This window comes from Pan paniscus, chromosome 6 (genome assembly GCF_029289425.2).
Source record: "Pan paniscus chromosome 6, NHGRI_mPanPan1-v2.0_pri, whole genome shotgun sequence".
Lineage (NCBI taxonomy): Eukaryota > Metazoa > Chordata > Mammalia > Primates > Hominidae > Pan > Pan paniscus.
This window is the reverse complement of record NC_073255.2, coordinates 179,570,797-179,585,097: the sequence shown is the minus strand read 5'-3', so window position 1 is coordinate 179,585,097 and position 14,301 is coordinate 179,570,797. Positions and strand designations below refer to the sequence as shown.

At 47.8% G+C, this 14,301-nt stretch overlaps 1 protein-coding gene and 1 gene segment (V, D, J or C); both read right to left on the bottom strand.

Annotated features, from left to right (window-relative positions):
• The window catches only part of LOC100991075 (T cell receptor beta constant 2-like), a 93,412-nt gene that overhangs the window by 66,023 nt on the left and 13,088 nt on the right, over positions 1-14,301 (bottom strand).
• LOC100992428 (serine protease 1) lies at positions 3,949-9,472 on the bottom strand. The gene is made up of 5 exons (XM_063606149.1): positions 9,355-9,472; positions 6,307-6,466; positions 4,994-5,247; positions 4,454-4,590; positions 3,949-4,153 (listed from the first exon to the last, which is right to left on the bottom strand). The coding sequence occupies exons 1-5, from the start codon at positions 9,470-9,472 to the stop codon at positions 4,001-4,003; spliced, it is 822 nt and encodes a 273-aa protein (XP_063462219.1). The 3' UTR covers positions 3,949-4,000.

The window sequence follows — 14,301 nt, the reverse complement described above, 5'->3', positions numbered from 1 at the left end:
CTGCCAGTGTCTGCAGAGTCAGAATTGAGCTAATCCCTGAAAGGATCAGCACTGACGGGCAGTTGCATGGTAGGTTGCTATGGGGCTTCTTGATCTCTCAAATTCCAGGTGACAAGATGAATGCATGCTTGAGGGGCCCCTTCCCAGCAGGCTCTGGTGGCTACAAACTGGTTCAGGTGTGGAAGATCTTACCACTTTACCTTTGGTTTTTCTTTTTTTTCTTTTCTTTTCTTTCTTTTTTTTTTTTGAGACAGAGTCTGGCTCTGTTGCCCAGGCTGGAGTGCAGTAGCACGATCTCAGGTCACTGCAAGCTTTGCCTTCCAGGTTCACGCCATTCTCCCGCTTCAGCCTCCCGAGTAGCTGGGACTACAGGCACCTGCCACCACACCCGGCTAATTTTTTATGTTTTTAGTAGAGACGGGATTTCACTGTGTTAGCCAGGATGGTCTCTATCTCCTGACTTCGTGATCCGCCCGCCTCGGCCGCGTATAGTGCTGGGATTACAGGCCAGTTTTTCTTTGAAAAACAAACAATAAAAGACAGATGAAAACAAGAATTCTACCAGTGGGCAGGAAAGAATTCTCTTCTGGAAAAGGGATGTTTGTGGCTCTACCCCACATTGGCCTTGAAAGAGCTTGGCTGCAGAGTGGCTATTATTAAAACGTCAAAAAAAAAAAAAAAATAGAAGATGCTGTCGAGGCTGCAGAGGAAAGGGAATGCTTATACACTGTTGGCCTGACTGTCGATTAGTTTATGGAAAAATTAATGCAGAAAGCAGTTTGGAGATTTCTGAAATAATTAAAAACAGAACTACCTTTCCACCCAGCAATTCCTTTACTGGGCATATACCCAAAGGAAAATAATTGGTCTGCCAAAAAGACACATGCTCTTGCATGTCCGTCACAGCACTATTCACAATAACAAAGCCATGGAATCAATCTAGGTGGCCATCAGCTGTAGATTGGATAAAGGAAATGTGGTACATATACACCATGGAATACTATGCAGCCATGAAAAAATGAAATCATGTCTTTGCAGCAACGTGGATGGAGATGGAGACCATAATCCTAAGCAAATTAACACAGGTATGTAAAACCAAATATCACCTTCTTCTGTATAAGTGGGAGCTGAGCATTTGGTACACATGGATATAAAGATGGGAACAGTAGACACTGTAACTGCTAGAGGGAAGAGAGAAGGAGGGTGGAAAGGGCTGAAAAACTACCTATTGGGCACTATTCTCACTGCCTGAGTGTTAAGAACATTTGTGCCCCAAACCTCAGCATCACGCAATATACCCATGTAACAAACCTGCACACGTATGCCCTGAGTCTAAAATAAAAGTTGAAATTTTTTTTAAAAAATGGGTCCTGGGCCAGAAGTGGTGGCTCATGCCTGTAATCCCAGTACCTTGGATCACTTGAGGTCAGGAGTTCAAAATGAGCCTGGCTAACATGGTGAAACCCTGTCTCTACTAAAAATACAAACAAACAAACAAAATCAGCTGGGCATGGTGGTGAGTGCCTGTAATCCCAGGTACTTGGGAGGCTGAATCACTTGAACCCGGGAGGCGGAGACTGTAGTGAGCAGAGATCATGCCACGGCACTCCAGCCTGGCTGTAGTTCAGCCAGAAGGAGATGTTTTGAGTGAAGGCTGAGGTGGGGGCTCTTAGGAGCCTCTGTGAGAAGGAGGCCCTAAGCCGTGGCGGTGGACAGATATCAGCTTTCTGCCTTATTGCCCTTTGGTCTGGACCCATAGGTGAACAGTACCAGCCTCGATCCTGAGCACACGCCCTGCAGACTTTCACATCTCACGGTTCCACGTGAGTACATGGACTGGGAAAGCTGTGTGGCCTGTGAAAAGGCAACCCCGTGGCCTGGCTCCCACACAGTATTTTGTCTAGGATTTTGAATAAGCATGTTTTTGCTTGTTTTGTGTTTTTGCTGATGGTAGTGTTGGTATATTTTATACTGACCACTTGGAAGAAATCCCATGGTTATCTGTGATTTTCATGCCCTGTTTCTTCTGGCAACCCTTCTCAGTGGGGTGACTCACTTTCCTGTGTAAAGAGTCTTAGTGGCCCAGGTAGGAGGTGGAAGCAGCCGTCTGGAAGGCCATTGGGATCCTTATGTCTGTGTCTTGGCTTGAGGTGACCAGCTGGGCTTTGATAGGGATGATCTGAATGGAGACAGAAAACAGTGGAAACTAACGCTCCCTGCCCAGCCCAGCCCTGTTTATATGAAGCGTTTGGTTCTTCCCTTGACTCTTGAGTGACGATGATATTCAGAAGAGGCATTGACATTATAGTAAGAAAGGGAAAAAATGTATCTGTCTTGTCTGTCTATCTATCTACTGGATATATATCTCCAAAGGCAGACAAACCCAAGGCTGTAAGGTGAACTAGGGTCTGCGTTTGGACTCCATAAAAACAAAATCCATGTTGAACAAAGTGATGTTTGTATGTATTGATGTTCTGGGTGACCTGTGTGTATCTGTCCATTGTGTGCGAGCCCTGAGCCCTATTCTCCTCTGGAGATAGTGAGTGGTAGCCGTCTCCTCACACAACTCACATGTCTGGAGCCCAGATGGCCCTCTCAAGGTAATTGATCTTACACATTTACTGTTTACCAAACAAGTGTCTGATGCATACTTGGGTGTATTCCACAGCATGTGGACTGCAGTCCCCTGTGTTTGCCAGGAATGCTGTGCTCCATGTAGAGGTTTTACTCTACTCATCCCTGCAACTTGCACGCTGCTCTGTGGACACTTGGAGGCCTGTGCTCTGTTCCCTGTAACTGGAAATGTGCTCTGAACTTGTCTGTCTCCCTTGGCTGCTCCTGGCCCTTGTTACCAGCTCCCAGGGGTGTCACAACCACTTGGTACAGAGGTGAAGGTGGAATTTCAAAGAGAAGCTTGCTTGGAGCTTCGGTGCCAAGTTTGGATGAGCTACAGCCCCAACATGGGCCCCCTCAGAATTGCCAGGAGGAGGCTTTGGCAGGTGCCAGAGGTGCCGCAGGGCCTGCCTCCCTCTGCTGCATCCAGTGGGTGCAAGCCAGCCAACCTGTGATCAGAGTGGCTGGTGGTGTCACAGTCCTCAGATCTTTCCTTCCACCTCTTTTAAAGAATCCCAAATAACTCACTTGAAGTGTCTCAAAGTCAAGCAAGTTATATGAAAATGAATTCTTCCTCAGTTAATTGATCAAATGGATGAATCCTGACCCTCTGTAGTTTCTTTCCCTGGTCAGAGTGAGGAGCTGGTGTTAGCTGTGGGATTCACTGTGGCATCCTACCCCAAAGGCAAAGAAGATGAAAATCAAGCCCAGCTTGTAGATCTGGGCTTCATTCCCAAGTCGCAGTCTGGCTCCTGCTATGGTAGGCGGAACATCTCTGTAGCCTGCTCACAGAGATGGAACTAGGGAACTGAGGGAAGAGTTAGGGGGCCAGGGAGATTTATTTGCATCTGATTTTCCAGGTGAATGAGAAGGAAGGGCTTGGTCGAGGGTTTGGTGCCGACACATTCCTGGGAGAGGCACGTCATCACAACAGGATTTGTCATTATTATTGTATTTTAGCAAGAAGATTCAGCTGGTCAGATTTTTTGGGCCACCTCGAAGATGCTGACACATTTTCTGTGCTGTAATTGTTCTGAAGGCAGAGTAGCTCTAACTACTGTGAGAAGCCCAAATAAAAATCAATACCCACCCCCCCACCCCAAAGACCACCTTTCTGAAACAGGTATCTCTAGAAAACAGTGCCCCGCTGTCTCCCCAGCTTCTTCTTATTTTTGGATTCCATCTCTTTGTATGTGCTAATCTAGTGTACCATGGAACACATTTTGGGAGATGGGGGCTCTGCTTACCTTTAAAGGGGACAGTCGTGTCTAACCTGAAATTGGAGGATGCTTTCCAGTGTGAAGGAGTGAGAGGGAGCAGGCACAGACACAGACAGTGAGAACAGGGTCACTTTATTGGTATAGAGACTGAAGAGATACTGGGGGCTTTAGCTGTTGGCAGCAATGGTGTTCTTAATCCAGTTCACATAGTTGTAGACCTTGGTGTAGACTCCAGGCTTGTTCTTCTGGGCACAGCCATCACCCCAGGAGACAACTCCTTGGAGCTGTCCATTGCAGACCACAGGGCCACCAGAGTCACCCTGGGGAGAAGAAGGGACAAGTTGTATGGAGAGATGGAGGAGGAATATAGCTACATTTACTCTGATCCTTAAAAGACCCCTTTCCAGCCAGCTCTGTGGCTCCATGTCCTTCTCATTGTGGCCCATTCTCTGTTCTTCCTAAGCAGACAGGATGTAGCCCAAGGGAGTCTTCCTCACTTCTCCATGTGGGCACTGCAGGGAGCCTCCTCAGCCCCACCACCTTTTGAGTTCAAATCTTTTTCCCTGGTGGGGCCTGGGTATCAGTGGGAGCCTCAGCATGGGAAGGGTTGGTGAAATCACCTGACAGGAATCCTTGCCTCCCTCAAGGAAGCCCACACAGAACATGTTGCTGGTAATCTCTCCAGGGTAGGAGGCTTCACACTTAGCCTGGCTCAGCACAGGAGCGTCTAGGCACTGCAGCTCGTCTGGGTAGTCGGCTGTGAGGATCAGGAAGAGATCAAAGAAAGTAGAAATGTGGGTCAGGCCAGAGAAGGAGACAATAATCTTGGATGGAACACTGAAGAGGAACACAGCCTCTGGAGAGGACTCCAGAACGTAAGTCCTGGCAAGGGACTCTGGCTTTTAGTTCCCAGAATGATCATTGTTGAACCCCTCCCAAGACGTGATCACAGCAAGTTCTCCATTTGTCCTGTCACTTGATTTTAGGAGCCAAGTCCTTGAGACTTTGCATCTCTCTGGTGCCCAGTGCAGAGTCTGTGTGTAATGGGCACTCGAAATGTGTCTTAAGCCTGGAGGCGAGAGGATTTAAGTTAAGGGGCATGGTTTGTTCTGGAAATTGTGAGGATGGAGGGAAGTAGAAGGACAAAGGGTCCCACTCACCGCCAGAGCTCGCAGTGTTGCCCCAGCCAGAGATGAGGCACTTCGTGCCAGTGGCTGGAGGGGCGGTGGGCAGAGAGATGGTGGACACGCGGGCGTTGATGACTGCACGTGAGGAGAGCTTGATTAACATGATGTCATTGTTCAGAGTCTTCTTGTCGTATTGGGGGTGGCGGATGATCTTGGCTGCATTGATGAACTGCTCATTCCCCTCCAGGACTTCGATGTTGTGCTCTCCCAGTCTCACCTGGATGCGGCTGATGGGCAGGGCAGACGTGGTGAAGACCTTCTCCCACAGCCAGGGCACCTATCCCACCTTCCCCAGGTTCCTCAAGCTCCCTGCTCATGGACATCTCTGGAGGCATGGGGTGGGGTGTGTGGCCATATTGCATGGGCAGCAGAAGGATGTGGGTCAGTGCAGATGTGAGACCCAGGACCTATCTGCTTCAGAGGTTGGTGGTAGTGGAGTGGGGAAGAGTCAAAGGGATCCCACCAGAGGCTGCTCCTCAACCTGCCTTCCCAGACTCTTTCCCACAATCTCCACAGTCACTAGCACTGTGGGCACAAGGAGCTCCTTGAAGTTTTCCCAGCATTCTTCACCCCAGGCCTTTGTTAACTGTGCACAGTGCCTGTTCCTCCCTCCCTTCTTGGCCTGGTGAGAACCACCCTTCTGTGTAATCTAATCCAAGGGTAGCCATAGCATTAGCATCTCCTGGGAACTTGTTCGAAATGTGAATTCTTGGTCCTTACCCCCACCTACTGATCAGAACCTTGGGGATGGGACCCAGTGATTTGTGCCTTAACAAGCCTGCAGGGTGTTCTGATGCATATTCAGGTTTGAGAGTTCTTGGTGTAGGCAGCAGTTCTCAGCTCTGTCTATACACTCTACAGTTACCAGAGGTAGAGTGTAAAATTCTTACTGACATTCATACCCTCTTCCTGAAAATTTTGACTTAATTGCCCTGGGATAGGACAAAGACATCTGTATTTTTAAAAAGTCTTTCTTAGGTGGCTTTAATGTGTAGCTAACCAGCAAAAGATACTTGCCTGCTTTTCTCACTAGCTCTCACCACCCCAAGATCATCCCTGCCTGCTTTTATGACCACAACCCTTGCTGTTTCATGGATTTGCCTGGGTGTGAGAGCTTCCTGTCTTGTGTTCACTCTCTGCTCTGGAGAGTCCGCTGCTGCCAACAAGTTTTCTTCTCCACGACCTCTCCCATCCATCTTACCCAACCTCAATAGTTCCCTGGGCTGAAGCCAAGCTCTCCCAGGCAGACTGGCCGGGAGCTTTGCAGTCGGGGGCCCCACACTTACGACTTGTAGCAGTGACCTGCTGACACCACCCACTGTTCGTTGATGAGGGAGCCACCGCAGAAGTGGTAGCCAGAATTCAGGGACACCTGGTAGGGGAGAGAATTCTTCTGACAGGTGTAGCCCCCAACGATCTTGTCATCATCATCAAAGGGGGCAGCAACTGGAGTGGAGATGGGAAGGGAGAAGGCAAGTCAGTAGCATGTTAGGGGTGGCACTCCCAGCCTGCGGTTGCTTCCTGCTAATTAGAAATCCTTAACAAGCACAGTGAGGCTAGGCAAGGGAGGGAGCTCTGCCACCCCTGGTGATCATCACTGGATGTGGCTCCCAAGTCTCTGTGTCTGCAGGGCACATAGCTAGGTACCCTGCGGGGGCTCAGACCTCTCCTGGGGTCACCAGGCTGAAGTCGCAAGGAATGTCCTCACAATGCTTCCAGTGGGATAGGAGTTGGGTTGTGGTTGTCTCTCCCACTGAGTGCTTCTCTCTTTTATTCATCACCTGTGTACTTCCCCTGGCTATTTGGGCCCTGGATTGTCAGGATGCTTTTGCCAAGCTAGGAAAACCCCCTGTCTGCATAGACCTGGCCATGACTACCTTCCCCCATAGCTCAGATCTGTGCAGTCAGGGCAGAGTTGAGGGCAGCCCCCAGGCTCACTTTGGCAGAACAAAGGTAGACTTTGTTTTTGGCCAATAGAACAGCAATTCTTAACCTTGGCTGCAGGGCTGGAAATATTAAAAATCACCTGGGAAGCTTAAAAGCCCAGAACACAAGCTCTACCCCAGACAATTGAAGTTAGAATTTCTAGAGCTGAATCTCTGGCATGAGTAATTTTTCAACCTCCCCAGGTGCATTCGAGGTTAGGAGCAGCTATAGTGGTGCTATTCTGTTGCTGTCGGAGTCAAGCCTGAAGCCTGCTGCTTCATTTCATGGGACAGGCCCACCTGGCCCACTTCCCAGCTTCTCCAACCACAACTCAGATATGGATGAATGACAGTGGTGGGAGTGAAGTCAAGGAGAAGGTGAACAGGTGAGGCTTAAAAAGAGCCCAAGGAGGATGGGAAGGAGATATGCCAGATGGAGGAAACGGAATATCAGAGCACAGTCAAAAGAGCAGAGGTGGTAAGAATGGAAGGGCATTTGTCGGCCAGGAACGGCGGGGTGGTTGGGGCCTGAGGCAGGGCATGATACTCACGAGTAGCTGCCACAAAGGTAAGGATCAGGAGTGGATTCATGGTGGTAGAGTGTGCCTGACTGGTGGTGGAGGACTCATCTTTATACCTCACGAGGATCCAGAGAGGAGGTGACCGTGAGGTGAGGGTCACCACTCCTCCCAGCACAAACAAACCTGCAGCTTTCCTCTTCCCAGGGTCTTGCATCAGCCTGGCTATGTTTGGCCACTCTCTGGGTTTGTGATTCACAGGTGATAAGGATACTTGCCTTCTGAGAGCAGAGAGGGAGACCGGCTGTTTCCTGCAAGGATACTGGGATGGGGAAGACAGGGGAAGCCAAGCCCCGGATCACACAGCTGGGCTTTCTTAGGCCCTGGAGATGAGGGTTAGAAGGAGGGAGAATGGCCTAGCTGTTTATGAATCTTTCCACCTATTGGGAATGTATTTAATGTACTTAAGGAAGGGCAAGCGTTGGTAAAAAGCTTGGATTTCAGTGTCCTGGGGCCCACATGAGAGGAGCAAAGTCTTATCTAAGGCTCATTCCTGTGAATATGAAGATGCTTCTCTCCAGTCAGTGTGCAGGAAGGTCAAATGCAAGATTTTGGGGAATGAGAATTCCAACGCTAAGGGGTAAGGAGAAGGGAGACTCAGCATTCCATAAGATTCTGGGCTTCCAGATTTCTCTCCTTCCTACCAAGGCTTAAGGATGGGAAGTGTTTCAAAGAAGGAGGGGGCACAGTTTCTGTAGGAGCTTTCTCAGTGCATCTGGAGGATGGAAAACCAATGGCGCACTCCTCCCCTTCTTCAATGTGAAGACATTTGTCTCTCTCATGTGCATCCTGTCATAGGTTCTTTTTATGCAGCCTCATGGTTGTCCTTGCAACCTGCACTCAGGTGATGCAAACTGACCCACCTGCTCAGGGCTGACAGTCTGAACCAGAATGATCAGATGATCATTTTCTATTTTTGATGCAGTGAGATTATGCTTGGCTCAGTACAAAGTGAATCTTCCCAGAGAATATCCTGATTTGGGCCCTACCAAGGCTACTAAGACACAGTTGTGTAATTGACTGAGGCACAACCTGGCCAGAGCAGTGTGGAGATGGAGATGCTGTCTGCGCTCAAGTCTAATGATATAATGAAAGGAGGAGCTTCCTTATGAGGGTGCTTTCCCTTCTCAGCAACTCTGAGCTCAGGTTGGTGATGGACAGGAGTGAGCAGAGTTCAAGTTTGAATTCTTTGAAAGGTACAAGAAGCAGGGATGTTCTGGAGACAGTGAACAAAATGAGAGAAGCTCAGAAACTTGGTGTTGAAATTGGACATGGCCAGGGGACTAGAGGGAGGAAGCAAATGGAAACCAGAGGGAATTGGAAAAAATGCCACAGTGGGGCCCGTGGAGTTGAGAGGACACACAGAATACCTTCGGGTTCAGCTCCTGGTATGGCCGTCCAGCCAGCTTCCCCAGAGCCAGGAGATCCACTGCTCAGAGACCCCTCTCCACCCCGTACCCCCTCTAATCACTGATGGGCTTATACCTAACACTGCTGTACTTAGATGGTGCATGGTGCCTGACAACTTTACAAGAGTTTTCATAAGCAACAGTGGTACATTGCTTTTCATTGATGCTGAGTTTCACGGTTTAACTTCCCACAAACATGCTAATTGTGATTTGTGCAGAGCAAAATTATTTCCAGTTATAGAGGAAGAGACTGAGATTCAGAAGGATTCTGTCTTGCCCAAGAATACAGATCTTGGCAGAGCTGACGATAAGGCCAACGGAAGCCATGGAGAGCATTGTGAAGTGTGGGAATTGCTGCATGTGGCATCTAAAAGGAGATTTATTGAGGATCAAGGCTGAGGTCCCCAGAGGACAAACTCTACATCTGATTTCTTCCTGGTGCTTTTCTTCCTGGCAGAAATAGATGATTGAATTCATCTTTCTCCTGGCACCTTGTCTCAGAGCCTTATCTTGCCACAGTTCCAGACCCATCCAGGCCATGACTGCCATGTAGATGACACACCTCTCTGCTCACGAATAACTGGCCAAGCCTGAGGTAGCCAGGTTTTGGAGCTTTGATAATATGGGTTTTTCCTGTGTTGTCCCTAAACATGTTGTTTGATTTTGTCCCCTTGTCATGGGGTCTTCACAGAACTCCTGCCTTAGAGGATAAGGAGAGACTCTTGCTCTAGCAACTGTAGACACTAGTGTGCACTTAACAGGGATGTGAACCTTGGTAGGTGATGGAAAACTTTTTTGGGAAAGGGGGTTTTTGGATCAGTGCTTGTGGCTCTGATTCTCTGTCTAAAAGGGAACACCCAAGAATATGAGGATTTTCTGTATTTAGAGCTTGAAGACTAGCCTTCTCCAGTATTTTGTGCTCTTCTTTAAATGATCACAGTATAGTCTGAGGTCAGCTTTCTTCAAAAAGGAATGACCTTACAGACAGGGAAGATAGCTATAGGTGGAGGCTGTTACCTCATACTGTAGACTCAGATGTGTAGGATAGGTTCAGATCTACCTGCCCAAGCTCAATTTGGAGGACATGTCATTCTTGGTACTGTTCTTTCTGAGCTACAGATTTCTGTGTCTACTTCTCTAAGACGCCTTTCTGGCTTGTATTTAGTGCTTAGCACACCAAACCACTGTCCTTCAGTTATGATAACAGTGGATTAATTTTGTGTGCTTACTATATACCATGTAACTTACTGTACGGCATGTAACTCATATAAGTTAAGAATTTTTTTTTCATTTCATCATCACAACCACCTATGGGATTGCCCATTTTACAGATGATCAAATGATCATTTTACAGATGATCAAATGAGCTTTCTGGAGGTGAAGTGAATCTTCCATGTCCCAGAGCAGCAGCTCCCAGCCAGAGCCGGCCCTGCCTGCACTCAAGACCTTGGCAAAGCAACCAGAGCCAGAAAGAACCACGAGAGAAGCTTTCAAAGACTTTCAGCCACTTTGTCCCCCTTTTTTTTCTCTTCTCTCCTGCATTTTTCTCCATCTCCAAGTATGTTTCGGGATGTGGATGCCTGTCCCCACAGAAAAACACTTGGGATTCATTCCTGATACCCCAATTCATCCCAATTTTCCCCTCTTTAAAGTCAGATCCCATCTACCTGTTTGGTCAGAGAGATGTGTGTTTTAAAATCCCCGAGGAAGGAGGCAGGGACTGTGCCCTCAGATGATTATTGGTGAAGTGGATTTATGCTTAAAATCAGTTTAAGAGAATTTTGCTGTGACTCTGCCTAAGACAGGCAGCCCACTGTGGCCCTGGGTGATGAGGGAAGCCCACAGATACACTAGGTTTGTCACCTGTGGCTGCCAGTGTCTGCAGAGTCAGAATTGAGCTAATCCTGTGAAAGGATGAGCGCTGATGGGCAGTTGTATGGTAGGTTGCTATGGGGCTTCTTGATCTCTCAAATTCCACATGACAAGATCAGTGCATGCATGAGGGGCCCCTTCCCAGCAGACTCTGGTGGCTACAAACATGCTCAGGTGTGGAAGATCTTACCACTTTACCTTTGGTTTTTCTTTGAAAAACAAACAACAAAAGACAGATGAAAATAAAAATTCTACCAGTGGGCAAGCAAGAATTCTCGTTGGGAAAAGGGATGTTTGTGGCTTTTCCCCACATTGGCCTTGAAAGAGCTTGGCTGCAGAGTGGCTATTAGTAAAATGTCCACAAAATAGAAGACGCTGGTGAGGCTGCAGAGCAAAGGGAATGCTTGTGCACTATTGGCCAGAGTGTAAATTAGTTCATGGAAAAGTTAATGCAGAAAACAGTTTGGAGATATCTGAAACAATTTAAAACAGAACTACCTTTCCACCCAGCAATTCCTTTACTGGGCGTTTACCCAAAGGAAAATAATTGTTCTGCAAAAAAGACAGATGCTCTCGCATGTCCGTCACAGCACTATTCACAGTAGCAAAACCATGGAATGAACCTAGGTGGCCATCAGCGGTAGACTGGATAAAGAAAATGTGGTACGTATACACCATGGAATACTATGCAGCCATGAAAAGAATGAAATCATGTCCTTTGCAGCAACATGGATGGAGCTGGAGACCATAATCCTAAGCAAATTAACATAGGAATGGAAAACCAAATATCACGTTCTCATGTATAAGTAGGAGGTGAGCACTGGGTAAAAATGGATAGAAAGATGGGAAGAGTAGACACTGCAACTACTAGAGGGAAGAGAGAAGGATGGTGGAAAGGGCTGAAAAAATACCTATTGGGTACTATGCTCAGTTCCTGAGTGATGAGATCATTTGTGCCCCAAACCTCAGCATCACACAATATACCCATGTAACAAACTTGCAGATGTACCCCATGAATCTAAAATAGAATTTGAAATTATTTTTAAAAATAGGGCCTGGGCCAGAAGCGGTGGCTCCCACCTGTAATCCTAGCACTTTGGATCACTTGAGGTCAGGAGTTCAAAAACACACTGGCCAACATTGTGAATCCCTGTCTCTGATAAAAATACAAAAAAAAAAAAAAATTAGCTGGGCATGGTGGCATGCACCTGCAATCCCAGGTACTTCGGAGGCTGAATCACTTGAACCCGGGAGGTGGAGGGTGTAGTGAGCAGAGATCATGCCATGGCACTCCAGCCTGCCTATTGTTCAGCCAGAAGGAGATGTTTTGTGTGAAGGCTGAGATGGGGGCTCTTCGGAGCCTCTGTGAGAAGGAGGCCCTAAGACATGGTGGTGGACAGAGTTGTAGCTTTCTGCCTCTTTGCCCTTCGGACTGGACCCACAGGTGAACAGTACCAGCCTCGATCCCAAGCACACACTCTGCAGACCTTCACATCTCACGGTTTCATGTGAGCAAATGGACTGGGAAAGCTGTGTGGCCTGAGAAAAGGCAACCCCATGGCGTGACTCCCACACAGTATTTTGTCTTGGATTTTGAATAATAAGCATTTTTTTCCTTGTTTTGTGTTTTCGGTGGTGGTGGTGGTGGTCTATTTTACACTGACCACTTGCAAGATATACCATGGTTATCTGTGATTTTCATGCGCTGTTTCTGTTGGCAACCCTTCTCAGTGGGGTGACTCAGTTTTCTGTGTGAAGACTCTATGTGGCCGAGGTAGGAGGTGGAAGCAGCTATCTGGAAGGCCATTGGGATCCTTATGTCTGTCTCTTGGCTTGAGGTAACTAGCTGGGCTTTGATAGGAATGATCTGAATGGAGACAGAAAACCCTGGAAACTAATACTCCCCGCCCAGCCAAGCCCTGTTTATATGAAGTGTTTGGTTCTTCCCTTGACTCTTGAGTGATGATGATATTCAGACAAAGCATTGATATTACGATAAGAAAGGGAAAAAAATGTATCTGTCTTGTCTGTCTATCTATCTACTGGATATATCTCCAAAAGCAGACAAACCCAAGGCTGTAAGCTGAACTAGGGTCTGTGTTTGGACTCCATAAAAACAAAATCCATGTTGGACAAAGTGATGTTTGTATGCAGTGACTTTTCTGGGTGACCCATGTGTATCTGTCCATTGTGTGCAAGCCCTGAGCCCTGTTTTCCTCTGAAGATAGTGAGTGGTAGCTGTCTCTTCACACGAACCACACATCTGGAGCCCAGATGGCCCTCTCAAGGTAATTGATCTTACACATTTACTGTTTACCAAACAAGTGTCTGATGCATACTTGGGTGTATTCCACAGCATGTGGACTGTGGTCCCTTGTGTTTGCCAGGAATGCTGTGCTCCATGTAGAGGTTTTCCTCTACTCATCACTGCAATTTGCACACTGCTCCGTGGACACTTGGAGGCCTGTGCTCTGTTCCCTGTAACTGGAAATGTGCTCTGAACTTGTCTGTCTCCCTTGGCTGCTCCTGGCCCTTGTTACCAGCTCCCAGGGGTGTCCACAACCACTTGGGACAGAAAGTGAAGGTGGAATTTCAAAGAGAAGCTTGCTTGGATCTTCGGTGACAAGCTTGGATGAGCTATGGCCCCAACATGGTCCCTCTCAGAATGGCCAGGAGGAGGCTTTGGCAGGTGCCAGAGGTGCCAGGGGGCCTGCTTCCCTCTGCTGCATCCAGTGGGTGCAAGCCAGCCAACATGTGGCCAGAGTGGCTGCTCAGATGTCTTTCCCTCCACTTTTTTTTAAGGAGTCCCACATAAATCATTTCAAGTATCTCAAAGGCAAGCAAGTTATATGAAAATGATTCCTACCTCGGTTAATTGATCAAATGGGTGAATCCTGACCCTCTCTAGTTTCTTTCCCTGGTCAGAGTGGGGAGCTGGTGTTAGCTGTTCGATTCACTGCGGCATCCTACCCCAAAGGCAAAGAAGACAAAATTGCAGCGTGCAGAGTTGGGCTTGATTCCCAAGTCGCAGTCTGGCTCCCGCTATGGTAGGTGGAACATCTCTGTAGCCTGCTCACAGAGATGGAACTAGGGAACTGAGGGAAGAGTTTGGGGGCCAGGGAGATTTTCTTGAGTCTGATTTTCTAGGTGAATGAGAAGGGATGGCTCGGTTGAGGGTTTTGTGCCGACACATTCCTGGGAGAGGCACATCATCACCGACAGCATTTGTCATTCTTGTTGTATTTTAGCAATAGGATTCAGCTGGTCAGATTTTTTGGGCCACCTCAAAGATGTTGACACCTTTTCTGTGCTGTGATTGTTCTGAAGGCAGAGTAGCTCTACCCAGTGTGAGAAGCCCAAATAAAAATCAATACCCCCTGCCGCAAAGACCACCTTTCTGAAACACACTTTTCTCTAGAAAACAGTGCCCCGCTTTCTCCGAAGCTTCTTCTTATTTTTGGATTCCATCTCTTTGTATGTGCTAATCTAGTGTACAA